The 24,901-nt window shown below is 38.4% G+C and overlaps 1 protein-coding gene across 2 annotated transcripts in view; it reads left to right on the top strand.

Annotated features, from left to right (window-relative positions):
• The window catches only part of RPS6KA5 (ribosomal protein S6 kinase A5), a 187,952-nt gene that overhangs the window by 52,900 nt on the left and 110,151 nt on the right, over positions 1-24,901 (top strand). For both annotated transcript variants that reach the window (XM_047795605.1, XM_047795603.1), the window contains exon 2: positions 8,911-8,982. In XM_047795605.1, the coding sequence (XP_047651561.1) occupies positions 8,911-8,982 (72 nt within the window). The remainder of the gene's footprint in view (positions 1-8,910; positions 8,983-24,901) is intronic.

Genomic DNA, 24,901 nt, shown 5'->3' with positions numbered 1-24,901 from the left:
CCACAGCTCACGGCAATGCCAGATCCTCAACCCACTGAGCAAGGGCAGGGACCGAACCCGCAACCTCATGGTTCCTAGTCGGATTCGTTAACCACTGCGCCACAACGGGAACTCCTGAAATGAAAATTTTAAAAGCATTCAAATAATTTTTTTAAGTCAGAAAAGTATGACATGGGGCCAAACAACAGAAATGATGAGTAAAAATGAATAATGAAATGGTAGATCCAAACCCAACCATATTAATAATTATATTAAATTATTAACAGATTAAATTATTAATCTAGAAATTTAGATTAAAATAAATGTTTATGGATTAAATACTCTAGTCAAAATCCTAGCAGACTTTTGGAGATGGAAATTGAAAACCTAATTCTCAAATTCATAAGAAAACACAAAACAATCTTGAAAAAGAAGATCAAATTTAGAGGATTTATACTAACTGATTTCAAGGCTTATGATAACCAAGGCGTAACCAAGCTTATGAGCTACTGACATAATGCTAGACATAGGTCATTGGAACAGAATAGACAGTCTGGGATTTCCTGCTGTGGCTCACTGGGTTAAGAATCCGACTGCAGCTTAGCTTTACAGTGGAAGCATGGGTTCGAGCCCCAGCCCAGTGCAGTGGGTTAAAGGATCCAGTGGAGTCAGCTGCAGCTGTGGCTTGGATTGAATCCCTGGCCCAGGAACTTCCATATGCCGCAAGTGTGGCTATTAGAAAAAAAAGAAAAGCATAGACAGTCTGGAAGTAAACCCACACTTATATGTGGTTAGTTGATTTTTGACAAACAAGCCCACATAAATCAGCAGTGAAAAGATAGAGGTTTTTTGGTTGTGTTAAATGGTACTGAAACAACTAGATATCTGTATGAGAATTTTTTTTTCATGCCTATAGCATGCAGAAGTTCCTGGGCCAGGGATCAAACCTGAGCCACAGCTATAACCAGAGCCAACTCTTACAACTCAACAGTTCAGACACAAACAATGTTGTAAAAAATGGACGAAAGATTTGAGCAGACAATTCATAAAAAAGATACATGAATGATCAACCCATGAAAAGATGTTCAACATGTCATCAAAAAATGCAAATTAAGTCATGTTGAGAATGTTGAAAATTTGAAAAAAGTCAACAATAGCAACAACCAAAAAACCCTTCTGAAGCTAATAAACGATTACAGCTTTATTACAGCTTTAGGATACAAGATTAATATACAAAAGTCAGTCACTCCCCTAAATACCAGCAATAAACAAGTGAAATTTGAAATTAAAAATACAATACCATTTACATTTGCGTACACAACCCCAAAATGAAATATTTAGGTATAAATCTAATAAAATATGTGCAAGATCTATATGAAGAAAATTATGAAACTATGTTTAAAGATAAAAGAACTAAATAAATGGAGAGAGATATTCCATCTTCATGGACAGACTCAATATTGTTGAGATATCAGTTCTTCCCAACTTGGTCTACAGACTTGGTCTGCAAATTCAGTGCAATCTCAGTCAAAATCCAACTGATTCTAAAGTTTGCATGAGTAGGCAAAAGACCCCAAATAGACAACACAATATTAAAGGAGAACAGGCAGGAGACTGACACTCCAAATTTAAAACTTATTATGAAACTATGGTAATCAAGACAGTGTGTCAATGAGGACAGAATAGACAGATCAATGGAACAGGCTAGGGAGCCCAGACCTACATAAATGTAGTCAAGTGATCTTTGGCAAATGAACAAAGACAACATAGTGGAACAAAGATACTCTTTTCAACAAATGATGCTGGAACAACGGGACATCCACATGTAAAAAAATGAATCTAGACACAGACCTTATATTCTTTATAAAAATTAACTCAAAGTGTATTACAGACCTAAATGAAAAATATAAGACCATAAAAATCCTAGAAGAAAACAGAGAAAGCTTAGATGACCTTGGACATGGTGATGACTTTTTTGATATAACACCAAAGGCAAGATCCATGAAAGAAAGAATTAGTAAGCTGGACTTAGCAAAATTATTAACATTCAAAACTTCCGCTCTGCAAACGACAGTGTCAAGAGTATGAGAAGACAAGTCACGTACTGGGAGGAAATAATTACAGAAGACAGATCTGACAAATGACTTATCCAAAATATGCAAAGAACTCTTAAAACTCATCAATAAGAAACTAAACAACTTGATTAAAAAAAAAAAAGAAAAAAATTATAAAAAAAAATAAAAAATAAAAAATAAATGAACTAGTATCTTTGAAAGACACTTTGCCAATGAAAATAAATACACAGATGGCAAATAAGTATATGAAAAAATACTCCATATCATACATCATCTGGGAAATGACACTTAAAACAACGAGATACTAGTACACAACTATTAGAATGGCCAAAATCCAGAACACTGGTAAAACCAAATGTTAGTGAGGGTTTAGAACTTTCATGTATTATTGGTGTAAAAGCAGTTGATACAGCCACTTTGGAAGATGGTTTGGTAATTTCTTTTTTTTTTTAAATTTTTTTTTGTCTTTTTGCTATTTCTTGGGCCGCTCCCGCGGCATATGGAGGTTCCCAGGCTGGGGGTCAGATCGGAGCTGTAGCCTCTGGCCTATGCCAGAGCCTCAGCAACGTGGGATCCGAGCCGCGTCTGCAACTTACACCACAGCTCACTGCAACGCCGGATCATTAACCCACTGCGCAAGTGCAGGAACCGAACCTGCAACCTCATGGTTCCTAGTCGGATTCGTTAACCACTGCGCCACGACGGGAACTCCCGGTTATTTCTAATAAAACTAAACATACTCTTAAAATATGGCCCAGCAGTTGTGTTCCTTGATATTTACCCAAAGGAGCTGAAGATTTATGTCCACACAAAAATTTGCATTAAGGATTTATAGGACAGTGAAACTACTCTGGATGATACTAAATACTATGATCATGGATAAATTTGTCCAAATCCATAGAATGTTTAAGAGTGAACCCTAATGTAAACTGTACTTTGAGTTATAATGATGTGTCATTGTGGGTTCATCCATTGTAACAAATATACCACCTCAGGGGATGTTGATAATTTGGGAAGCTACTGCGTGTGAGTGGAGATAGAGGGTACATGGGAAATCTTTATCTTGTGCTCAGTTTTGTTATGAACCTAAAATCTGCTCTGAAAATAAAATCTACAAGCAAATACAATTAGATACCAATTCACATCCACAGAAATGGCCAAAATTTAAAGGCTAATATTATCATGTGTGATTATTGTGATTTGTAGTAAGAAATTTATATATTCGGTCTTTGTCATAGTTTCTGACACCAAGCTCCTAAAACCATAGGAATTGCCTAAGAGATAAGAGCCTTAAAGTTGTCTTTTGCTGTATCAGTGCAGTTGCCAGTGGAGTCATGCATAAGATTAGAGGGTAGGAACTTTCAGTCCCACCCCCACAGCCCTCCAAGGAGGGGAGAGTGGCAAGAAATTGCGTTCAGTCGCCAATAGCCAACAGTTTAATCAGTCATGCCTATGTAATGAAGCCTCCATAAAAATCTTAAAGGGCACGGTTTAGAGAGCTTCCCGGTTGAGAACAGGTGGAGATTCAGAGAGCGTAGTGCACCCGGAGAGGGCTCTGCGCCCTTTGCCCATACCTTGGCCTATGTATAGATCTCTTCCATTCTCCTGTTCCTACGTTATGTCCTTTTATCATAAACCAGTAATCTAGTAAGTAAAATGTTTCTCTGAGTTCTGTGACCCACTCTAGCAAATTAATCAACCCAAGGAGGGGGTTGTTAGAATCACCCATTTATAGCTGGCGGTCAGATATACAGGTGACAGTCGGGATCTATGATTAACTGGGTGGTTGTGGTGGGGCCGTCCTGTAGGACAAAGTCCATCTGGGGGATCTGATATTCTCTCCAGGTAGGTAGTGTTAGAATTGAGTGGAATTGTAGGAAGCCAATGGGTGGAGTACCGCTTGGCTCCTACACGTTGGACTTGATGTCAGAGTCAGAGGTTAGGCCATGTTCTCAAGAGCTTGTGGAGCAACTGGGCACCATATGTTATTGGTGGGAATGCAGAATAGCACCTCTACGTTAATACGAGAGTGTGGTAGTATCTGACAAAGGTCAACATGCACATACCGTATATGTAGAAGTCTCACCTCTAGGTATTTATTTACATCAGAGAAATGAAAACATACGTCCACAAAAATACTATGTCATATCCCCAAACTACACCCACAAGAACTTGGATGAAACTCAAAAACTGGGCTAAGTGGAAGAAGTTGTATGCAAAGAAACTATGTATGAAATTCTAGAAGACTTAAAACTATAATGATTGGAATTACATTATTGGTTGCTTGAGCCAGGGAAGTGATTGGCTTCAAAAAAACTTCCTGAAACTTTTCAGAACGATGGCACTATTTTATTTTATTTTTTTTTCTTTTTCTTTTTAGGCCCGCACGGGCAGCATGTGGAAGTTCCCTGGCTAGGGGTTGAGTCAGAGCTGCAGCTGCCAGCCTACACCACAGCCACAGCAATGCCGGGTCTGAGCCACGTCTGCAACCTACACCACAGCTCACAGCAATGCTGGATCCTTAACCCACTGAGTGAGGCCAGGGATCAAACCCGCAACCTCATGGATACTAGTCAGGTTCATTACCACTGAGCCACGATGGGGACTCCCAGCACTGTTTTATATTTTGATTGTAGTAGAAATTTAATGACTGGACACAATTACCAAAATTATCAAACTATTTATTTGAATGAATCTTATTGTATGTAAATTATACCTCTAATAAAACTTAGCATGTTAACTGTAGAATTTTGGAGCTCAAATGTCCTAAGTTAATTTTCCCTTTGAGCAAAAAATTGACCCATAAACTGTTTGCTTCTAAGCACTTAAAAAGCAAAAGGATAAAAAAATAAAATAAAAATAAAGGTTAAATGGTGAATAATATTATTTTTGTTTCATCACCAGTGAAATTGTAATGAATTTTACTAAATAAAAGGTTACTGGGGAGTTCCCACTGTGGCTCAGCAGAAACAAACCCAACTAGGATCCATGAGGATGCAGGTTCGATCCATGGCCTTGCTCAGTGGGTTAAGAATCCAGCGTTGCTGTGAGCTGTGGTGTAGGTCACAGATACTGCGCAGATCTGCCTGGCGTTGCTGTGGCGGTGGTGTAGGCTGGCAGTTGTGGCTCTAATTTGACCCCTAGCCTGGGAACTTCCATAAGACACAGGTGTGCTCCCCTCCCAAATGTTACTGGAATTCTGGTTGTGGCTCAGCAGGTTAAGGACCCGACATTGTCTCCACAGGATGCAGGTTCGATCCCTGGCCTCGCTCAGTGGGTTAAGGATCTCACATGGCTGTAAGCTGCTGCATAGATTACAGATGTGACTCAGATCTGGTGTTGCCCTGACTGTGATGTAGGCCAGTAGCTGCAGCTCTGATTCAGCCCCTAGCCTGGGAACTTCCATTTACCATGAGGGCATGGCCGTTAAAAAGAAAAAAAAAAAAGTATTATTTCTCATATCTTCAGAGTAGAAACACATGGATCAAAGGAATGTTGTCTGACAATCCCAGATAAAAGGTTAGAGAGCTGTTGTCAGGATTAAGATCTTTGTATTCAATCCTATTGCATTTACATTTGCTTGGGCCCCCGACTGAGGTGAAGACAGGACAGAATAAATAGAGGAGTATATTTTGACAAGCTTGCTCTTTGGTCCTTTACCCCAAAGTGAATCCTTGACCTGGGTGCGCTGCACAGGGTACATGGAGCTGCTTAAAATGTACTGATCCCTTTGACCTTAGCAGATTGTACCCTCTAATAAGTTTGTTCACTGGTCTCTCTTCATTCTTTGTGAAAGAAAAACCAGGAATTGTCAATTCTCAGAGAAACGAGATGGAAAACGTGTTTTGTAAGCCCAGGGCTAAGCTCTTTTCAAGGCCAGCCTTCTTGGGCTTGCCTAGGACCTCGGGGCTTGAGGAATGAGGGAGGGAAGACCCTCTCCCCAGCCCCACCTTGCCTCACCAGCCACCTCGGAACAGTCTTGATAGAAAAGCAACACAAAGAGTAAATAAACTCCCAGCAGCTAAGCAAGAGAGGAGAATCCGGAGAGAACACACCTGGAAGAAAACAGAGCTGATCTCTTCACTGGAAAACTTTTACCACCACGACACTCCTCCCCCAAGGACAGAAGGCATCAATCCTTTCCCTCCCAGGACTGGAGGTTGGGGAAGCCTTGAGCTCCCTTTTCAGGCAAAGTATTAATTTCTGGCAGAAAACCAACAATAGAGGTAGTAGATTATGAGCAGAACCGGCTTTCACAGATTATCTAAACGATCTTGGTGAATTACCACGGCTTCCTGGATACGGTACACTTTGTAGAACTAAGTATGATTAATCTGTGGCCTCTTTTAATTTCCTATGAAGGTAATTCTGTGGTGAGTGAAGAAAGGCTGAAGGGCTGTATATCAAAAGATAGTTCTTTATCTTCCTAGTCCAGCTGCAAATACTGATATGGGAGAAAGATCATATACAGACAATGCTTTTGGAGAACTGGGCCTTTATGCATCTTACAGTAAATAAAAGGTGACTCCTAATGGCCATACTCAGGAGTCATAATTTTTAATGTATGACCCTTAATAATGTCTTAAACTTCAAAAACGTTTGCACAGAAAATTAACAGAATTTAACCTTTAGTTAGAAAACCGCCAAATCATTATTTCAAAAGCAGTGGTTTCCTGTGAGTTTGGCTCTTGCCATGATCTGCTTGATACACCACAAGAGGGTATGCCACTGTGTGTTTAAGATACTACCTATGTTTTTGGTATTTGTTTTAGGTTTATCTAGAAACCAGTGTGAACCTGAGGCATGGGCCGTGTACACTGATTTGTTCCCACTGTGAACTTATGCGTTAGTAATCAAGCTCTTAGGAAGAGAAAGTAGCATGGTGGTTCTCCGGAGCTTGGAAGAGAGGGAAAAGAGGTGTTCACTGGAGTTTGTCATGCAAGGTGAAAAAATTCTAGAGGTCTGTTGCAAACGAGACACCTATAGTTAACACCATTATGTCATATGCTTAAAAGTGGTTAAGGTGATAACTTCTGTGTGTGATGTGTTTTTGACCACAGTTAAAAATTTTTTTTTTTAAGTCGTGCATTTGGTTAAACCTTAGAAAGACATTGAAATTACCTATCTCCCTGAAACTTTTAAATCCTAGAAGTTCTTCATTGGGTCTGACTTTTTTTTTTTAAGTTTTGCTCCCACAAGCATTAATTTATTTATAAACATTTATAATAGTGCTTAATGATACACAGCAACTGTAAAAATTACACTCATTTAATCCTCCTCACAAGGTAGGTATTATTTTATTATCAATTATTTTATTGTAGACATTTTCAAATATACAGAGAATTAGAAAGAATTGTATTTAGACATCCTCATACTCATTATCTAGACTCTGCAATTGGCATTTTTTTTTTGTATTTGCTTTATCATACATCTATCCATACTTGTATTCATCCATCCATCCATCTTTTTAAAAAATGCATTTCAGAGTAAATTCAGATACTAATACACTTTGAGGGCAGACATGTTTATTATTACTATTTAATACCAGAGGGACTTGAAACACAGAGAAGTTAAATAATTTCTTCAAGATTACATAGATTTTAAGCAGTATGACTGGGATTTGGACCAAGCCTTTCTTAATCACATCTTTCAATCTCAGCATGCTGGTTCATGTGGTTTGAATAGAAATTACCATAAAAAGTAACTTGTGGTAAAATAAATTTGACAGATATCACTGTATTTTTAAAAATTATTTATTTATTTTGTGTGTGTGTGTGTGTGTGTGTGTGTGTTTGCCATTTTTGGGGCCACTCCCGCAGCATATGGAGGTTCCCAGGCTAGGGGTTGAATCAGAGCTGTAGCCACCGGCCTACGCCAGAGCCACAGCAACGCAGGATCTGAGCTGTGTCTACAACCTACACCACAGCTCACAGCAACGCCGGATCCTTAACCCACTGAGCAAGGGCAGGGATCGAACCCGCAACCTCATGTTTCCTAGTCAGATTCATTAACCACTGAGCCACGACAGGGACTCCAATATCACTGTATTCATCTCAAAGATCCACATGCATATATTCAGAGTACAGGATCTATGAGGTTCAGCAGTACAGAAACTTGTGTAACTATGTTAGAGTTAACTATTTCCAAGTTTATTCAGCCAGAGCACCCTGCTCCCCCCCAACAGAACACCTGTTAACATCTCATAGAATAGGAGCAATACAATGGATATCCTAATTTTGTTTATTTATTACAGAATATGTTTTTGAAGAGTTTATATTTTTAAACATAGTCCTAGAATTTTAGAGCTGGCAGAGATCTTAGAATTCATTGAAGTCAGCATTTTCACTTCAGAAATAAAGAGGACTGAGAGGCAGGGTGGTCAGGTGACTAATGCAGGTTGCATCATGTTGAAGTGCTTAGTGGCAGAAATGGACTGGAACCCAGCCCAGAACCTGGGCCTGGCATTTATAGACACTCAGTAAATGTTTGCTGAATAAATGAATACATCTTCTAAATCTATCCAGTTTTCTCTCCCCTGTTTATCTATCTACATATTAGAATTTGTGTTCATTTTCAGATTATTTGGTCAGTAGATGGTCTATTAGCACTTTATTTTTATATTAAACTTTGATACAAATTGTGTGTCACTAAATTCTAAAAAATGTTTTATTTGAATATATAACATACAGAAAATTGCATAAAATGTATCTGTATGGTTTAACAACTACTTGTAAAGTGAACCCTGGTTTAACTGCCCAAGTCAAGAACAAAATATTGCTGGTAACCCAGAAGCCCCTGTGGGCTCCCTCTTGTTGCTAATTGCCTTAATTATTTATTTTTTCTCTTTCTTTTGTAGCTAATTTAACAGGACATGCAGAGAAAGTGGGGATTGAAAATTTTGAGCTCCTGAAGGTCCTAGGAACTGGAGGTAAGTCTTAAGTTAATTTTTTTTTTTTTTTTTTTAGGGAGAAAAGTACTTAATGCCTCTATGACAAAGGATTGATATCCCCCATACAGAAATCAGTTAAAATTTAAACAGCATAAGGAATACAATAGGAGAACTATCAAAGAAAATGAACAAACTATTCATAGAGGAAATACTGAAGACAAAATTAAAAGAATTGGCAAGGATTTAGAAAAACCATTCTCTGTTACCCTGCTGTTGGGAATGTAAATTAGTTGTTTTTACACAGGACATAGTATTTTTAAAAACCACTAGCACTTATGGAGAGCTCATTACTTGCCAAGTACTTTGTGAAGAGCTTTATACTGATTGATTCATTCGGTCCTCATTCAACTTTATTGATGGTTCATGCTTATCATTTTAAATAATGAAAACCTCAAGACTCTTCAGAAACTTAACAATATGAATTTGGTTAAAAGAACATGGGTCTCTATGTTCTGTTATCTTTACAGTAGGATTGAAATGATTTGAATTTGCTAACATTTTTTAAAGTTCTCCATAATATAATTTTTAAAAATATTGTAGAAGGGAATTAAAACATGGCATTTCCATAATATAAAAATTATGTGAATAAGTACTACATGTAAATACACTAAAAAAAATCTCTGACCTATGTGCCAAAATGATAATAGTGGCTGTTCCTGGGTGGTGAGATTTTAGGTGATTTTATGATCTTGATTCTCAGCTTTATATGTCCCTTGTCTTCTGAATTTTTGCTATTGCTCTTCTTGCTGTTCTAAAGTCAGGGCCTCTTGGGTGTACCACCTGTGCAGGTGCAGAGATCCTTGCACTCAGAAGAGCCCCATGTTTGGTTTAGTGCTCTGCTTTCACTGTTCTGAAATTCCAAATAGTTCTGAGTAAGGCACCCCACATTTTCATTTTGCACTGAACCTGCCAACTACATAGCTGGTCTTATCAGGATATAAATTAGTCTAACCAGAATTCCAGAAGAAGCTAATAGAGCTGGGAGAGGTACTATCCAAAGAGATCATAGCTGAGAATTTTCTAGGTTAAACATATGTATTTGCAGATTTAGCAAACAGCAAATCCCAAACAAAGAAATTCTTACATAGATACATCAGAGAAACTGATAAACACCAGAAACTGAGACTAGCCAGAGAGAAAAGACTTATTTGTAGAGGAACATTTGTAGATTAACAAATGTCTTTTCAATGGCAACTGTGAATGCCATAGGAGAATGGAAGAATATCTGCAAAATGCCCAGAGAAACAACTGTCAATTTAGACTTATATACCCAGCAAAACTGTTTTCCAGAAGTGAGAGCAAGAAAGATATTTTCAGACATACAAAAGCTAAGTGTGTTTTCCATCAGTATATCCTCACTTTTTTTTTTTTTTTTTGCTATTTCTTGGGCTGCTCCTGCGGCATATGGAGGTTCCCAGGCTAGGGGTCTAATCGGAGGTGTGGCCACCAGCCTACGCCAGAGCCACAGCAATGCAGGATCCGAGCCGTGTCTGCAACCTACACCACAGCTCACGGCAACGCCAGATCGTTAACCCACTGAGCAAGGGCAGGGACCAAACCCGCAACCTCATGGTTCCTAGTCGGATTCGCTAACCACTGCGCCACAACGGGAACTCCCATCCTCACATTTTTACAGGATATAATTTTAGGGAGAAGGTAAGTGATCTCATGAGAGTTTCTGAAATGCAAACAATACTGGTGAATAAAGAAACTCTAAACAATATTGACTGTAAAACTATAGTCAACATGTCTAATTTGTAGGGTTAAAACAAGAAAAGTGAATAATTGAAGAAAAATAGCATGTAATTTGGGAAGTGACAGGAATTTAGTGTTGTGAGGTAATATACCTCAAATTTAGCGTTGTGAGTAGATATGCACACAAATCTTGAAATAGATAAAAAACCAAATTGATTGAAAAAAGAATAGAAAATCTGAATAGTCCGATAATCCTCAAAGGAATTGGTCAGTAAATAAAAATCTTCCTGTTAGGATAACACTTGGTACAGTTTTAAAAATGAGTTCTGCCAAACATTCAAGGCATAGATAATTCTAATCTTTCACAAATTTTCAGAGAATGGAAAAAGTGGATTTCCTCCAACTCATTGTATAAGGCTAGTATGATCTTGATTCCAAAAACGCACGAAGAGTATAAGGAAGAAAAATTATAGGCCAGCTGAAAAAAAATTGTAATTAAGTATTTTTTAAATTTAATCTCAAATTTATAAAACAAACCTTGTGTGTATTTTCCTTTAGTGTATTTAACACTTTGTCTCATTTACCTCACCTCTTTGAGTGGCTTAATCATAGGCGGATCTTAAAGAGAATTCTTCAAAGGTGAGAAAAGAGTTTATCAGTAATGCTTTACTTGCATTTCTATGTCATGCTTCTTCTCGTAACTGGTATGTTATTAGCCACGGACACTGATTTTCCTTTTTGTCAGTATCCTGCTCTATGAGACAGTGGAATAACTAAGAAATATCATTGTAGGTTTTTCTGCATTTAAGTAGTTTTGATGACTAAATGGAGTAGGTGGAAACTTTTATTATGAATATAATACAATCTCAATTTTTATTCAAAAATTTCACCACTAATCTTTCAGTTTCATTACCTTTTTAAGATAATTTTCTTCCCTGAAACTACTTGGTATAATAGAAAAGCCTCATCAAATGTCTTTATGTGTCATGTCAGGTTTTCTTTGAAAGTGAAACTGAGAACTCTTCTGAAATTAATTTTTATATATTTTGAACTTGGAAAAATGCTCTTCATCCAAAACCTTGAGGGCCTTGTGGAATACTGGCCTCTGAAAGGTTTACTTTTTTAAAAAAAATTATTTTATTCAAGTATAGTTGATTTACAGAGTTGAGCTAATTTCTCCTGTAGAGTACAGTGATTCATTTATGCATAAATGTTCTTGAAAAGATGTACTTTTTGATCTTATACTTAATACATGTAATATTCATGAAAAAATTCTTTCACTTAAAGAGTATCAATTTCTCTTTTCAGCTGTCTTGTTTCTTTTGATCTATTGCTGATCTCTTGATCAATTTCCTAAGCTAGAAACTTGGAAATAATTTTTGATTCTTCTATATTTTGACTTTTTTATTTCTTGTTTTTCAGAAAATCCTATGATTTTTCTTTCAAAATGACCATCGGACTTGCCTCTTCTCTTCCTAGTGCCATAGCTCATATTACCTTATGTGTGGATTGTTGTTAGGAATCTTTTTTTCAACTGGTCTGTCTTTTTGAAAATTCTGTCTTCCATTTTATGCTTTTTGTACACATTCAGTTGTAAGTAATATGCAGCCTCATTAAAATTCAACATTATTGTGCTGTTCTCTGGTTTGAGAACGTATAGTGCCTTTTTTCCTAGTTAATTATTCAAGTCCAAGTTCTTATCTTGCTTTCAGGCTTAGCTCTGTTTTCTCCTGTCTTTCTTCTCCAGTTGACCCAATATGTCACCTGCTTTCTGGTCTGGTTGATTTTCTTTCGCTCCCCTACAATTATGTGTACTTCCCATTCTGTGAGGCCCTGCCTTATCTTGTCTCCCCATCTTAGTGCTCCTCCTCTTTGCTGCCTGTCGAAGTCCTGCCCAGTTGCTTCATTCTCTGAATCATGGCCCCAAAAGTCTTCGGTGGAGAACGTGGCAGTCAGTGGTTCTCTGAGTTTTTCCTCATATCTGCTGTTTCTCTTCTCGACCACGCGCTCTTAAGATCATCCTTGTTTCCAGCCTACATCCTCTCATAACCCACAGCAGTATGAAGTATAATAACAGTCTGGCAAGTGTAGAGTTCATGATTTTGTCCCTAGCATTATTCTTGAGCTTGATATTTTCAAGTTCAGGAAATATTTTTTGTTCATCTTTTAGAATTATTTTGTTTCATGATGAAAATATGAATGTTTCTGGGAGTAAGGATTCTTTTTTATGTCACTCTTTACCTTCTCTGCTGCCTTCCTTTTGACTGTTTTGCTTCCTTTGAGACATCTCCAAGATTAGAAGAAAGTCTTCAGATGTACCCACTATGTGCATTATTAGTAATTCTGATGCTTAATGAGGTGGAGCATGCATTCTCTTGGAGTTTTATTAATTCATCACACTTGATCTGTACTTCAGAAATCTTTTTGTCATAAGATAAATTTTGCCATGTAACTGTAAAAGGTGCGGCTGAATGGATTTCCTTTTCTAATTTTGGTGCATTGATAGTTGTAAAGTACTTGGATATCAAACATGGCTTAGAAGACTCAAGTTTGAATCTTGACATTGTCATTGTGCACTTGTGTTTCTTGGGTAAATCACATGAACTCTGTAAGTCCCTATTGGCCTAAGTTAATAATACCTATCTCACGGTGTTGTTATAATAGCAATGGAACCTCGAAACACATGTCAAAATGTGAAAAACATCAAAATGTCAAATGAAAAGATTGTTTTTCTTCCTTATTCTCTGTTTTCTTCTCAACTATTAAAACATTTTAGGTTCTGAACAACCTTATGTATGTTAGATTAATAGTCTTATGCTAAAATATGCATGAGTAATAACATTTAGATTGCCTGACACATAGTAAATGCTGTATAAACCTTAGCTATTTATCTATCTGAAAGGGAAGGAAGTCTAGCTTCTAAAAGGCTCGTATAATGTATTACCAATGTCTCAGATTAGCTTGATACATAAGTAAGTAAGAGTCACGTCTTAACAAATGTTTTATTGTAGAGCCTAAAATATGTCCAGCAGTAAATAAAGGCATAAAACCACCAAGGTATCTTCCAAGTTTCAGGCTGTTCCTTCTTAATGTGTTCTCCACTCTGCAGCCAGAGAGGTCTTTCTTAAGTGCAAATTTGACTATGTCACTTCTCTATTGAAAACTTAGCACAGGGAATTCTGCTAATACTCTGTAACAACCTATATGGGAAAAGGATCTGAAAAAGAGTGACTGTGTGTGTGTATATATATATATATATATATGTGTGTGTGTGTGTGTGTGTGTGTATATAACTGAGTCACTTTGGTGTATACCTAAATTAACACATTGTAAAGCAACTGTATTCCAATAAAATGAGTACCCTGTTTATAGCTATTTTTGATTTGTACTATTCCTTTTTTTGCCTTCCCTTGGTCTAGTGAGCATTATTTTGCTTCCATTTCTCTCTCTCTCCCTGTTGCTGCCCCCCCGCAAAAAAAAACAAAACAAAAACAAAAAAAAAACAGTGTGCTACAGGTTTCCAATAAACATATTTAAAATTAAAAATAAATAAAACCTTTCAGTTCATTCCCATTGCTTTTGAGATTCATTCATTCACATGTATTTATTAAGAAGCAAGTAATGTTTTGGGTGCTGGGGAAAGAGTAGTGAGCATTTTATAGACTCGTAAGTTGAACAATATGATCTTCATTTAATGTTTATTTCTGGGTTTATGAAATCTTCAAATGAGTGCTGGCAGAGTACAGAAATGCAAAGCGCCTTGCCTCCAATAATGTCTGTGAGCAGCACCATTTGTGCCTTCCTCAGACCCTCATAAGAAGGTTACTTTTTCCTTATCATGTGACTTTTTTTTTTTTTTTTTTTTTGCTGGGTAGGGTCATGTAATTAACAGCAGATCTTGTAAGCTGTTCTGTGGAAATACTATCAAGTAGAAAGACTATTCTTGGGTTGTTTACCCTGGTCTTGAGTGCCATCCTTGAAATGTTAACTCTGGTAGTTCTTTGTTCATTGGACCCAGATTCTATGAAAATCATCCCCAACAGGACAGCCTTTTATTTATTTTTAAAAAATTTTAAAAGACTTTTTTTCTATTATAGTTGATTTACAGTGTTCTGTCAGTTTCTGCTGTACAGCAAAGTGACACAATCTTACATACACTATATATACATTCATTTTCTCACATTATCCTCCATCGTGTTCCATCACAAGTGACTGGATATAGTTCCCTGTGCTCTACAGCAGGATCTCATCACTTACCCACTCCAAATGCAATAGTTTGCATCTACTAACCCCAAACTGCCAGCCTTTTAAATATAGATGTATATATTTTTATTTTTTTTTCCTGCAGACTTTTCAGAAACATCTCATTTATAAAATAAGATGCATTTCTTTTTTCTCCTGGTTTATTTGCAGCTAGGTGGGGCTAAGAATTGCACTAGGCAACTTAAAAAGACACAGGTGCTTTTTGGCAATAGGAATGAAGGGGAATAAAAATTGGTTGAGTTATGTAAAGACGGTTTTTAAAAAGTATGATGACTTAGTCATCATTTGTCATGTAGTTCTCTTAGGCGTTTGGAAAGTATCCCTATTAAAATAGTCCTGTTAAAAGCATGTATTCATTAAATTGTCAAAATCGTCATTCAAAAAAGTTTATAGTTTTGCATCTGTGTGTACCCACTATACCGTATGCTTCAGTGTAAGCCTACAGTGTTTAAGGAAATCTTAGCGGTTAAATGTTTGTGATGTTTTATGACCACAATCCAAGGATAATTCCATTTGAAGATGTTGGTTGACATTGTCTCTCTAGTGTAAATACAATTTGACTTATTACTAATAATGTTGTAGGTCATGTTTGCTGGGAGTAAAACATCCTGGGACAGGAATTTGGGTGTACTTGATTTATTGCAGAAATAAGTCAAGGAGAGAGGGAGGGGAGAGAGTAGCAAGGCAGAGGAAGAGCCTGAGCAACCTGTGGTCTAAGCTGGGGTCTAGATTCAGCCTAAACCTTGCGAAGTTTTGGAGCAGGGGTGAGGAGGCAAGCCTTTGTCCCCAAAAGCTTGTTTGTTGACATAAACAAAGAATTATTCATGAATTTCCTTGTTTTCCTGAATTTTCCTTTTAGTAAGATCCTCTGGTAGTCACATTCCATGGGTAGTCAATTCAAGTCTAGACCTCACAGGAGGACATGGTTTCCTTGGTGGCTTTTTCTTCGTTCCTGCTGGACCACAATCTTTGGTTTTCAAGTCATTTGGGACCAGGGGTAAGAAATGGCTTGTGGGTTATAAGAGTCATGCATATGGAGTTAGTCAGGAATTGGCCACAGCCACATACACACAAGCAGTTATTAACTGGCTTAATGCGTGTGGTGTTTTAGTGCTTTCTCTGAAATGAAAAGTTACTAATCCATATGTATCCCTATTATGTTCAGAGCAGCACTGTTTACATTAGCCTCAACATGGAGACAACCTAAATGTCCATTGACAGACGAATGGATAAAGAAGATGCAACACACGCACGCACACACACACACACACACACACTCATTGGAATATTACTCAGCCATAAAAAGAATGAAATAATGCCATTTGTAGCAACATGGATGGACCTAGAGATTATCATACTAGGTAATCTCTAGAGATTTCATATCAGAAAGATATGAGATTTCTCATAGCTTTCTAGAGATTGCATATTAGAGAAAGACAAATACCATATGATATCACTTATATGTGGAATCTAAAATATGACACAAATAAACACATCTTTGAAAAAGAAACAGACTCAAAAATATAGAAACAGAATTGTGGCTGCCAGTGGGGAGGGAAGGATTGGGAGTTTGAGATTAGCAGATGCAAAGATTGTATATAGGATGGGTAAACAATAAAGTCCTACTGTGTAGCATAAGGAACTATATTTAACATCCCATGATAAACCATGATGGAAAAGAATATGAAATGAATATATATGTATAACTGAACCACTTTGCTGTACAGCAGAAATGAACACATTATAAATCAACTATAATAAAAATTTTTTGTGTTGATCGAGAAGATATACAATTAGTCTTTAATTATTCAAGCTAATATAGTATGCATAAATGGAATCAGTAGCGTCATTCCTGTAACTATTTTTTTGTTTTCAATCTTTTTATATATTAATTTTTTTTTTTTAGAAGCTATCACCATCCATGATAAGATATACTGGCTTGTGGTCCTAATTCAGTTGTATACTTGTTTTTGACCATTTAAAGTAGTTAAGCAAATGAATTAAATGGCCCTGGTTAGTTTACAGACTAAAACTGGATTAAATCTAGAATGCTGGCACTTTTATTAAGTCTCTTGCAGATCCTCTTTGTTATATATCTTCTAGAGAGGATGTAAATGTTTATGCCTAAAACAAATGCCCTGTCTCTTTAATAAAAATTACTGCCTATGATTTCATGTGCTTTTACTATGTCTCTTGTTTGCCTTTAGCATCTGTTTATTTAATCAAGCGTGTTTCAAGTTCATAGCTTTTCCTTGTAAAATAATCTATTTTAGTCAGTTTACCTCATTAATCTTAGACATTTTCTTTTTGATTTTACAAATCCTAGCAACAGTGGCTGACTTTTAAAAATGGTCACTTAAATGGCTCAATTTCTCCCCTTTTATTTTAAAGTTATGTTGCAATAATTTGTTTTATAAATATGCATTTTTTTAATATTTGGAATTTAGTGTTCAGTTATCATGTAAAGGAATTTAGGAATCAGTGCGTCTGTTTGAAAAACATGTAAAATCAAGTGCATTTTATTTTAAATCTTCAAATTTGAAAATTTTCTATTTTCTAAAAGAGATTTAAGGGCAATTTCAAAGATAGAAAAAAAATAGGGAACCTAAAAAAACAAACAAACAAACAAAAAACCCCAAATAAATGAAAACAGAGCAAAAGCCAGATAGCAGGGAAGTGAAATAGAATTATAGACATCTGGTCTGAGATAGCCATTGTAATCGGGTCCTAAGTTTAACTCTGAGGTTACCAAGAGAGATGTGTAAAGAGAAAATTCTTTGGCCTACATAATTTGTAATTTTTTTTAAAGGAAAGGCATATAAATTCATCTAGAGCAGTGGCTTTCAAGCGTTTTTGACTATTACCTATAGGATAAAAGAGGTACATTTTTGTATTGCAGTTCAGTATGTGTATTTATATGTGTGTATAGACATTTAGAGATACACACACACACGCTTTTTTGCACTAACACTTACGTAATGTTTGTTGTCTGCCATGCCCTGTTTTAGATCCTTACATTAATTAATTTAATCCCCAGACCGTATGATGTAAGAAGTATTACTGTCCCTACTGAGGAAGCTGAGACACAGTTGTGTTAACTGTTTTGCCCAAGGTAACACAGCTAATAAACAGCACATCTAGGCTTCAGAGCCATGAGGTCAAGCAGCAGTCTGTTCTTAACCATCGTTCTGTGCTGCTCTTTTTCTCTCCCGCGCTTAGATTTGTTTACATTCACATCATACCCACACATGTGCATGTGTATAAAGAGGAAACAGGAGTTTTGTGAAACGCTTTTAGTATATTCAGTTCCTTTTTAGTTTTTAAGTTTTAAGAGGCTGTTTGGACCCACTTAATTGATGTCATCGCTCACTAATGAGTCTCCGCCCACAGTTGGAAAAAATTGGTCTAGAGAGACTTTTAACAAGTGCTGAAGTTAGCAAATGGCTCTTTTATCATGGTCAGTAAATAATGTCAGGAGACTAGCGTCTTTGACAAAAGATATGGAGGAGCTACTCTTGAAAAAACATAACTTTATTGATGTAATCTCTGTAATAAGTGGTGCACAGAGGACCAAACCTCAATTTATCGCAGTGTGTTTCTGGATGGAACTTGTTACTGCTGTGGCCCAAGTGGGGTGCTTTCTCTTGAAACACAGGGTAGATTTTAGAGAACTGCAGGGATGAACAGTAATATTCCTTTCAATTCTGAGGTCTAATTAATCAGATATTTCAGATGAATCTTTAAGGGTGCCAAATTACAGTTAGTCCGCTTCACCATTGAACCCCCTGAGTGTTTGCCTTTTGGGCATTGATTGTGCTGCAGTCACAGTGAAATGAAGCTGCTCTTGCTGAGAATCCGTTCAGCGAAGGTGGTCTTACCGGGGCTTGATACATACCACCCTCGCGGTACTTGCCACGTCCATGTGGCTGGCCTGTTAACAAGGATGCCAGTTCCAAGAGCAGGACCAGTGAGCTTTCGCGTTCTAAGAGAGTATTTCTTGCTTGGTTCCATTCCTCACGCTGCCGACGTGGGCAAATGAAGTTTCCAGGGGAAGATGGAGCGGAAGGCCAGTGGATGGACTGTCAGCGCCTGGACATGTCCCATGTGGCAAAATCGAACTCTTTCCTCCAGTGAGATTACATATGAGAAAGGGAGGTGGGCAGGCATTGTAATCAGTTCTTATGTTGTTATGGCAGATTACAAAGCAGTGGCCATTTATAGATGTTAAGATATCTTCCTTTTCGGGAGTTCCTGTTGTGCAGCAGAAACGAATCTGCCTAGCAGGTTCAGTCCCTGGCTAGTGGGTTTAGTCCCTGGCCTTGCTCAGTGGGTTAAAGTTCCAGTGTAGATGGCAGATGCAGCTCGGATCCGCTCATTGCTGCGGCTGTGGCGTAAGCCGGCAACTGTAGCTCCAATTTGACCCCTAGCCTGGGAACGCCCACATGCCACGGGTGCGGCTCTAAAAAGCAATATCTTCCTTTTCTGCAGTGGTGGCAGCTGAGTTTCCTGAGCTCACTTTTCACTTCGTGTGTTGTCAGGAATCATTTAATACCCAACTTAAAAGTGAAAGCCCATTGTTCCTTCTGCAGAGGGAAAGAGTCAGTGAGCTCCAGCTCTGTTCTCTGGATCTGCATTGTGAGTTTCTTTTTCTCCTTCCTCCTTCTCTTCTTCCACTGCTTCTCCTTCTTTCTTCCCCTTCTTCTTCCTCCTCTTGTTCTTCTTCTTCCCCATCTGCTGCATATGGAAGTTCCTTCCATGTTCTTATTGTGCCTTCTTTTTTAGTTTTGTTTTGTTTTCTTTTCTTTAGGGCCACACCCACACCATATGGAAGTTCCCAGGCTAGGAGTCAAATCAGAGCTGCAGCTGCCAGCCTGCACCACAGCCACAGCAATGCCAGATCCGAGCCACATCTGCAACCTACACCATAGCTTGTAGCAATGCTGGATCCTTAACCCATTGAGCGGGGCCAAGGATCGAACCTGCATCCTCATGGATACTAGTTGAGTTCATTACCACTGAGCCACAATGAGAACTCTGTGCGTTTCTTTTCCAAAAGACCCACCTTCAACCGTAGATCAGAACTTCAGCTGAGAAGAGGGTCCTTGGCTGTATGCTGTAGAGCTCTTTCTGTGCTTGCTAACATGTTCACTTCTTTTCATGCACTCAGTGTTCTTTGAGTTTCCATCGTGTGCCAGCCCCAGAATGATTTGCTAAGGATACAAAGTGAGTAAAACCAGACATGGTCCATGGTTTTGTGGAAATTATAGTCCAGCAAAAGCTACGCAATAAAGCAGTCACACAAATAAATGAAAACTCGTGTTTCTGACAATTTCTATGGCAGGGCATGTGTGGTGTTATGAGAGTATCAAGTTAGAGGAACTGTACTAGTCGGGGAAGTCAGGAGAGGCTGTGTGTCTGAAAGAGTGAGTGAACAGGAAGGTGGGAAGATGGAAGGAGGTGGGTAGAAGCCAGATGATTTAGGTTATAGTAAGTATTCGCCTTTTCTTAAGAGTACTTATGGCATTTTGAGCCACAAGGTTTATATTTTTATCAACAGTTTAGATGACAACCCCAAAGGTATGTTTACCAGACTGAGAATGAAAGCAAGCTGGGAGGCATGGCTGGTATGGTTGATGGCAGGTCACCCTTTAACAAGATTCCAGTATTCTGGAAGGGTGAGTGAGGATTGAACTCCAGCAGCACTGAATGTGATCCTTTAGTTAGTGGACTCTCTCTCATATGTCAGGATTGGTACCTGTGGTTAATCAAAAAAAGTTGGTTAAAGTGGAAAATCATTTTTAAAGGATATATAAATATGTACTTTGAACATATTACCTGTCACTTAAAACAGATAAACATATCTTCACTTTCCAGCCTTTGCTTGTCGGCACAAGACTCTTTTGAGAGTGGGTTCTTAAACAGGGGTTTGTTTTGCATAAAACCACACTTGTAATGCATCATCTAGAATTAAGTTTCCGATCCTTTACAGTGGAGTGAGAACCAGACACGTTTGAAGTGATCTGAGTATAAAATCCTTTTAGAGTTTCACAATTTTCCCCCTAGCCTTTTATAGTTGTTTCACCTACACCTAATTCTTCAGCAGTTCTTTTTGACGGTAAGTTTCTTGCCTTTATCAAATTCTTCCAAAGCTTTCAACCTCATTTTTCTCCTTTCACATTTACATTTCAGTGGTTTATGTAATGTATAGTTAAATTATATAAGAATAACGTATACCCCAGGCACACACAAGTAAGGCAGTATAAGAGGCTGGTGTGAAGCAGAAAGCTGAACTGTATGGGGACAGCGGCGCACAGGGGAACTGGTTATGGGCATCAGTGTGGGGTGCTATATTTTACAGGAGGGGCGTACCAGTTAGTGGAAGTCATTAAGAGAGTTTCTGCCATATTTTTTAAAGCAGTTGTGTGTTCATTTGTTTGTTTGTTTTAGGGCCACACCTGCAGCATATGGAGGTTCCCAGGCTAGGAGTCTAATGGGAGGTACAGCTGCCAGCCTATGTCACAGCCACAGCCACACCAGATTTGAGCCATGTCTGCAATCTACACTACAGCTCACAGCAATGCCGGATCCTTAACCCACTGAGCGAGGCCAGGGATTGAACCTACAACCTCATGGTTCCAGTTGGATGTGTTTCCACTGTGCCACAACGGGAACTCCCTAAGCAGTCCTTTAAGTACAGTAGTTTACGCCCCAAGTTCGGTATGAACCTAAAGTGTGGCATGGCTGGTAAGCAGCGTGTACAGCGTATACAGTCTTAAGCAGCATTAATAATGGTTTGAGTGGCAGAAAACAGTGATCCCACAGTGGTTGAGCATTCGGACCCTAGAGGGAGCTACGTGTCCTGAGTAAGTGCTCTACTGAAGGAATTAAACCAGAGACTTTCTAGTTCTTAATCTTTTTCTCCAGGATAACACATGTAAATATACACAGATTTTCCTTGCTTTTGGTTATATGGCATTGAAAATCGATTGTTTTTACAGACTGTAAGACATATTTTTAAACAAATTACTCTTATCATTTTCATGCAAAGATTAAAGGCTACTTCCTAAAAATTTTTAAGGAATTCTGATTTTACAAATGAAATAAAAAGATCAGTTTAATTATGCTCAAAATAACTTTCAGCCAGAAGGCTGCTTTTGTTTAGCTTGAAAAAGTAGTCAAAACTGTTCATGGGCTCTTGACGTGACAGTATGACTGTCGTCTTGCTTTAAAACTCTCGGTCCATTTTAATTTTTCTTTATTGTGACAGCAAGTGCTAAAAACCCAATTCATAATGATAATTGTGGCCAATGGAATAAGAGCCACACCTGTGGAAAAGCACACTGAGACCTCGTCCAAGGCAGTTCTTTTCCTGAAGATCCATCTTTCCCCTTGACATTGCATTTGGCTCATTTTACATTATTTCCTTCATCATCGAGTCATTGAGATCATCGTCAACAAAATTTGTCAACATTGTGCTGTCTGCTTCAGGTAGAATAGGATTATCAAGACCACATTTCAGTTTGGATGGAAGTGACTTTTATAAGACATCTGTAGTTTTTGCCCTACGCTATGGAATTCTTCCTTCAGCCTTGGAGGAGCTTATGGGTTTGTCTTAATCCAGTTCTCTCTTCAGAAATGGAAGCCTGGCCATAAGAGCACACAGGTCTGTGGCAGCATCCAAAGCAGTGTCTGTAAGGCCTTAAATGGAAAGATTTACCTCGTTCATATGGTCACAGATGTTTGTCAGGCTAAACCAGGAATGACTCCTTCTTGTTACTTATTGTTAGAGTTCACTTTCCCTCAATCTCAAAATAAGTAGGACTTCAAGGGCTGCTAGACATGTCCTCCAGAAAACCAGTAAACTCCATGTCCTCTTTTGCTTCATTTCTTAAGAGAGTGTCTTGGAAAGGCCGTGACTCTGAAGAAATTGATAAGCTTCAGAGCAGTGCACAAGGCTTCTGTGAAGTTCACCAGGAGTGCATTGGAAGCCATTGCATGTGAATGCAGAAATGAGGGTCATGCTTGAAGCATGAAGCATGAAACTTATTAGTCTTTTTTACCCAAGCAGGAAACCCAGATGTGTTGCTAAATATCCATTTTAGGGGCTCCATCTGAGCAAGAAGGAATATGATTTGCCTCTTTGGGCCAAAAGAGTTTTCACCATTGGTAGCCTTCGCAGTGTCCAAAAGATGCTTTGAAAATAGAAATTCTTTAACATCAGCTTACGTAGTGGATGAAAGCCAGGAATTGGCTTCGCTACAAGGCCGTCAATCATTCGCCTTGTTGCAAACTAAAAGGAAAGAAAATTGCCACCAAGTCCAATTTCAGTGGCCCCTCTTGAAATACTGGAAACACGTAGGCGGTTCTGGACTGGATGGTGCTGTTTAACAGAAGGACGACTTCACTTTCTCCCTCTAATCTGCAAAGCAGCTCAGTCAGGGAAGGTGGCTCCTTCCAGGTCTTGGCCACAGTAAATGTGTTTTCTTCCCCCTTTGCAGTGTGATAAGCAGCCTTATGGGTGCTTCAAAAAATGAGACTATTTAGAGGCAACTCTGTTTTCGTTAAGCAGCCCACTCATGAGCAAGATCTTGTTTATCTGAAAGACTTGTTTGGAACGTGGTAAGGCACTCCGTGAATTTTATTGACATAAGCATCTCTTGGTGCTTGCCTTATAATAGAAGTACTGTAGCTTGGGTTAATCATTGCACTTATAAAAGTAAAAACAAAAGATTTGTGAGCTTCATCACACTTTTTCCCGACATTTACCTGCTAGATAAAAATAGTGGTAAGGGCAGGGTATGTAGTCTTTAGCTTATGTTATCGGAAAACTTCTAGATATCATCATATGGCAAGGAGGATGGTTGTATTATTTGACCAAACAGTGTATAACATGGCAAGAAAGGAAAATTTTGTATTATTTGACCCCACACATTAACATCTTATCCTCCCTCACATTTATTTGGGGTAAAATATGACATTTTTTGAAGTAACAGGGAAAAGAGTCAACGAAAAAAGTATTTACAAAATCAGAGCACATCAAGGGAGTCTTCTAGTGATACAAGGTTTTAAAGTCATTTACTGTTACTTATTTATTTATTTTCTTTGTACGGCTACACCTGTGGCATATGGAAGTTCCTGGGCTAGGGCTTGAATCAGAGCTGCCACTGCACGCTTACAGCACAGCCACAGCAATGTAGGATCTGAGCCACATCCATGGCCTACCCTGAAGTTTGTAGCAACGCCGAATTCTTGGCCCACTGATCGAGGCCAGGGATCAAACCTGCATCCTCATGGACAATGTGTTGTATTCTTAACCCACTGAGCCACAGTGGAAACTCCCTAAAGTCATTTACTTTTAGATTGATTTGAGGAATAAGGACCTTTTGCTTCCATGAGAAGACATGATGATATTTTAAAATATTTTTAAGTTATTCTTTTTTGTAAGTCCAGAAGGTATAGAAGGACTGACAGGTGAATGTTAATGGAAAGGCTTGTTCCTACTCAAGGTAGGGAACATTAATATTTAGATCCCCATCAATAAAATGGGCCGCTTTACTTAACCTTGTCCTCTTTGAAAGTAGTAGCGCCTCCCCTGTGTGGTGACTCATGTTTGATGTCTGATTCCTTGTTTACTTGCCTATGGGATTATTCTCCAATGCGAGGGTGGGTGCAGGAGTCAGACCCCTGGGGCAGGTGTGACCTTGGACAAGCGACCCACCTCTTCTACGCTCCAGTTTCCTCTTCTGGAAAGTGGAGGTCATTCTCCCCTCCTCCACAGTGGGATGTTATAAGAATCAAATGAGTTAATCTATGTCTAAAGTGCCTGACATTACTCAGCTCTTAGCTGCTCACACCCTGTGGTCTGTCTGCCACAGGGTCAGCACTGGGGCTGAAAGACACACATGAGCGCTTGGAAGAAGCTCATGGCCGTCCTTCGGTG

Source organism: Phacochoerus africanus, chromosome 9 (assembly GCF_016906955.1).
Source record: "Phacochoerus africanus isolate WHEZ1 chromosome 9, ROS_Pafr_v1, whole genome shotgun sequence".
NCBI lineage: Eukaryota > Metazoa > Chordata > Mammalia > Artiodactyla > Suidae > Phacochoerus > Phacochoerus africanus.
Note: the sequence above shows the minus strand (reverse complement) of the source record. Positions and strands in the feature narration are given on the sequence as shown.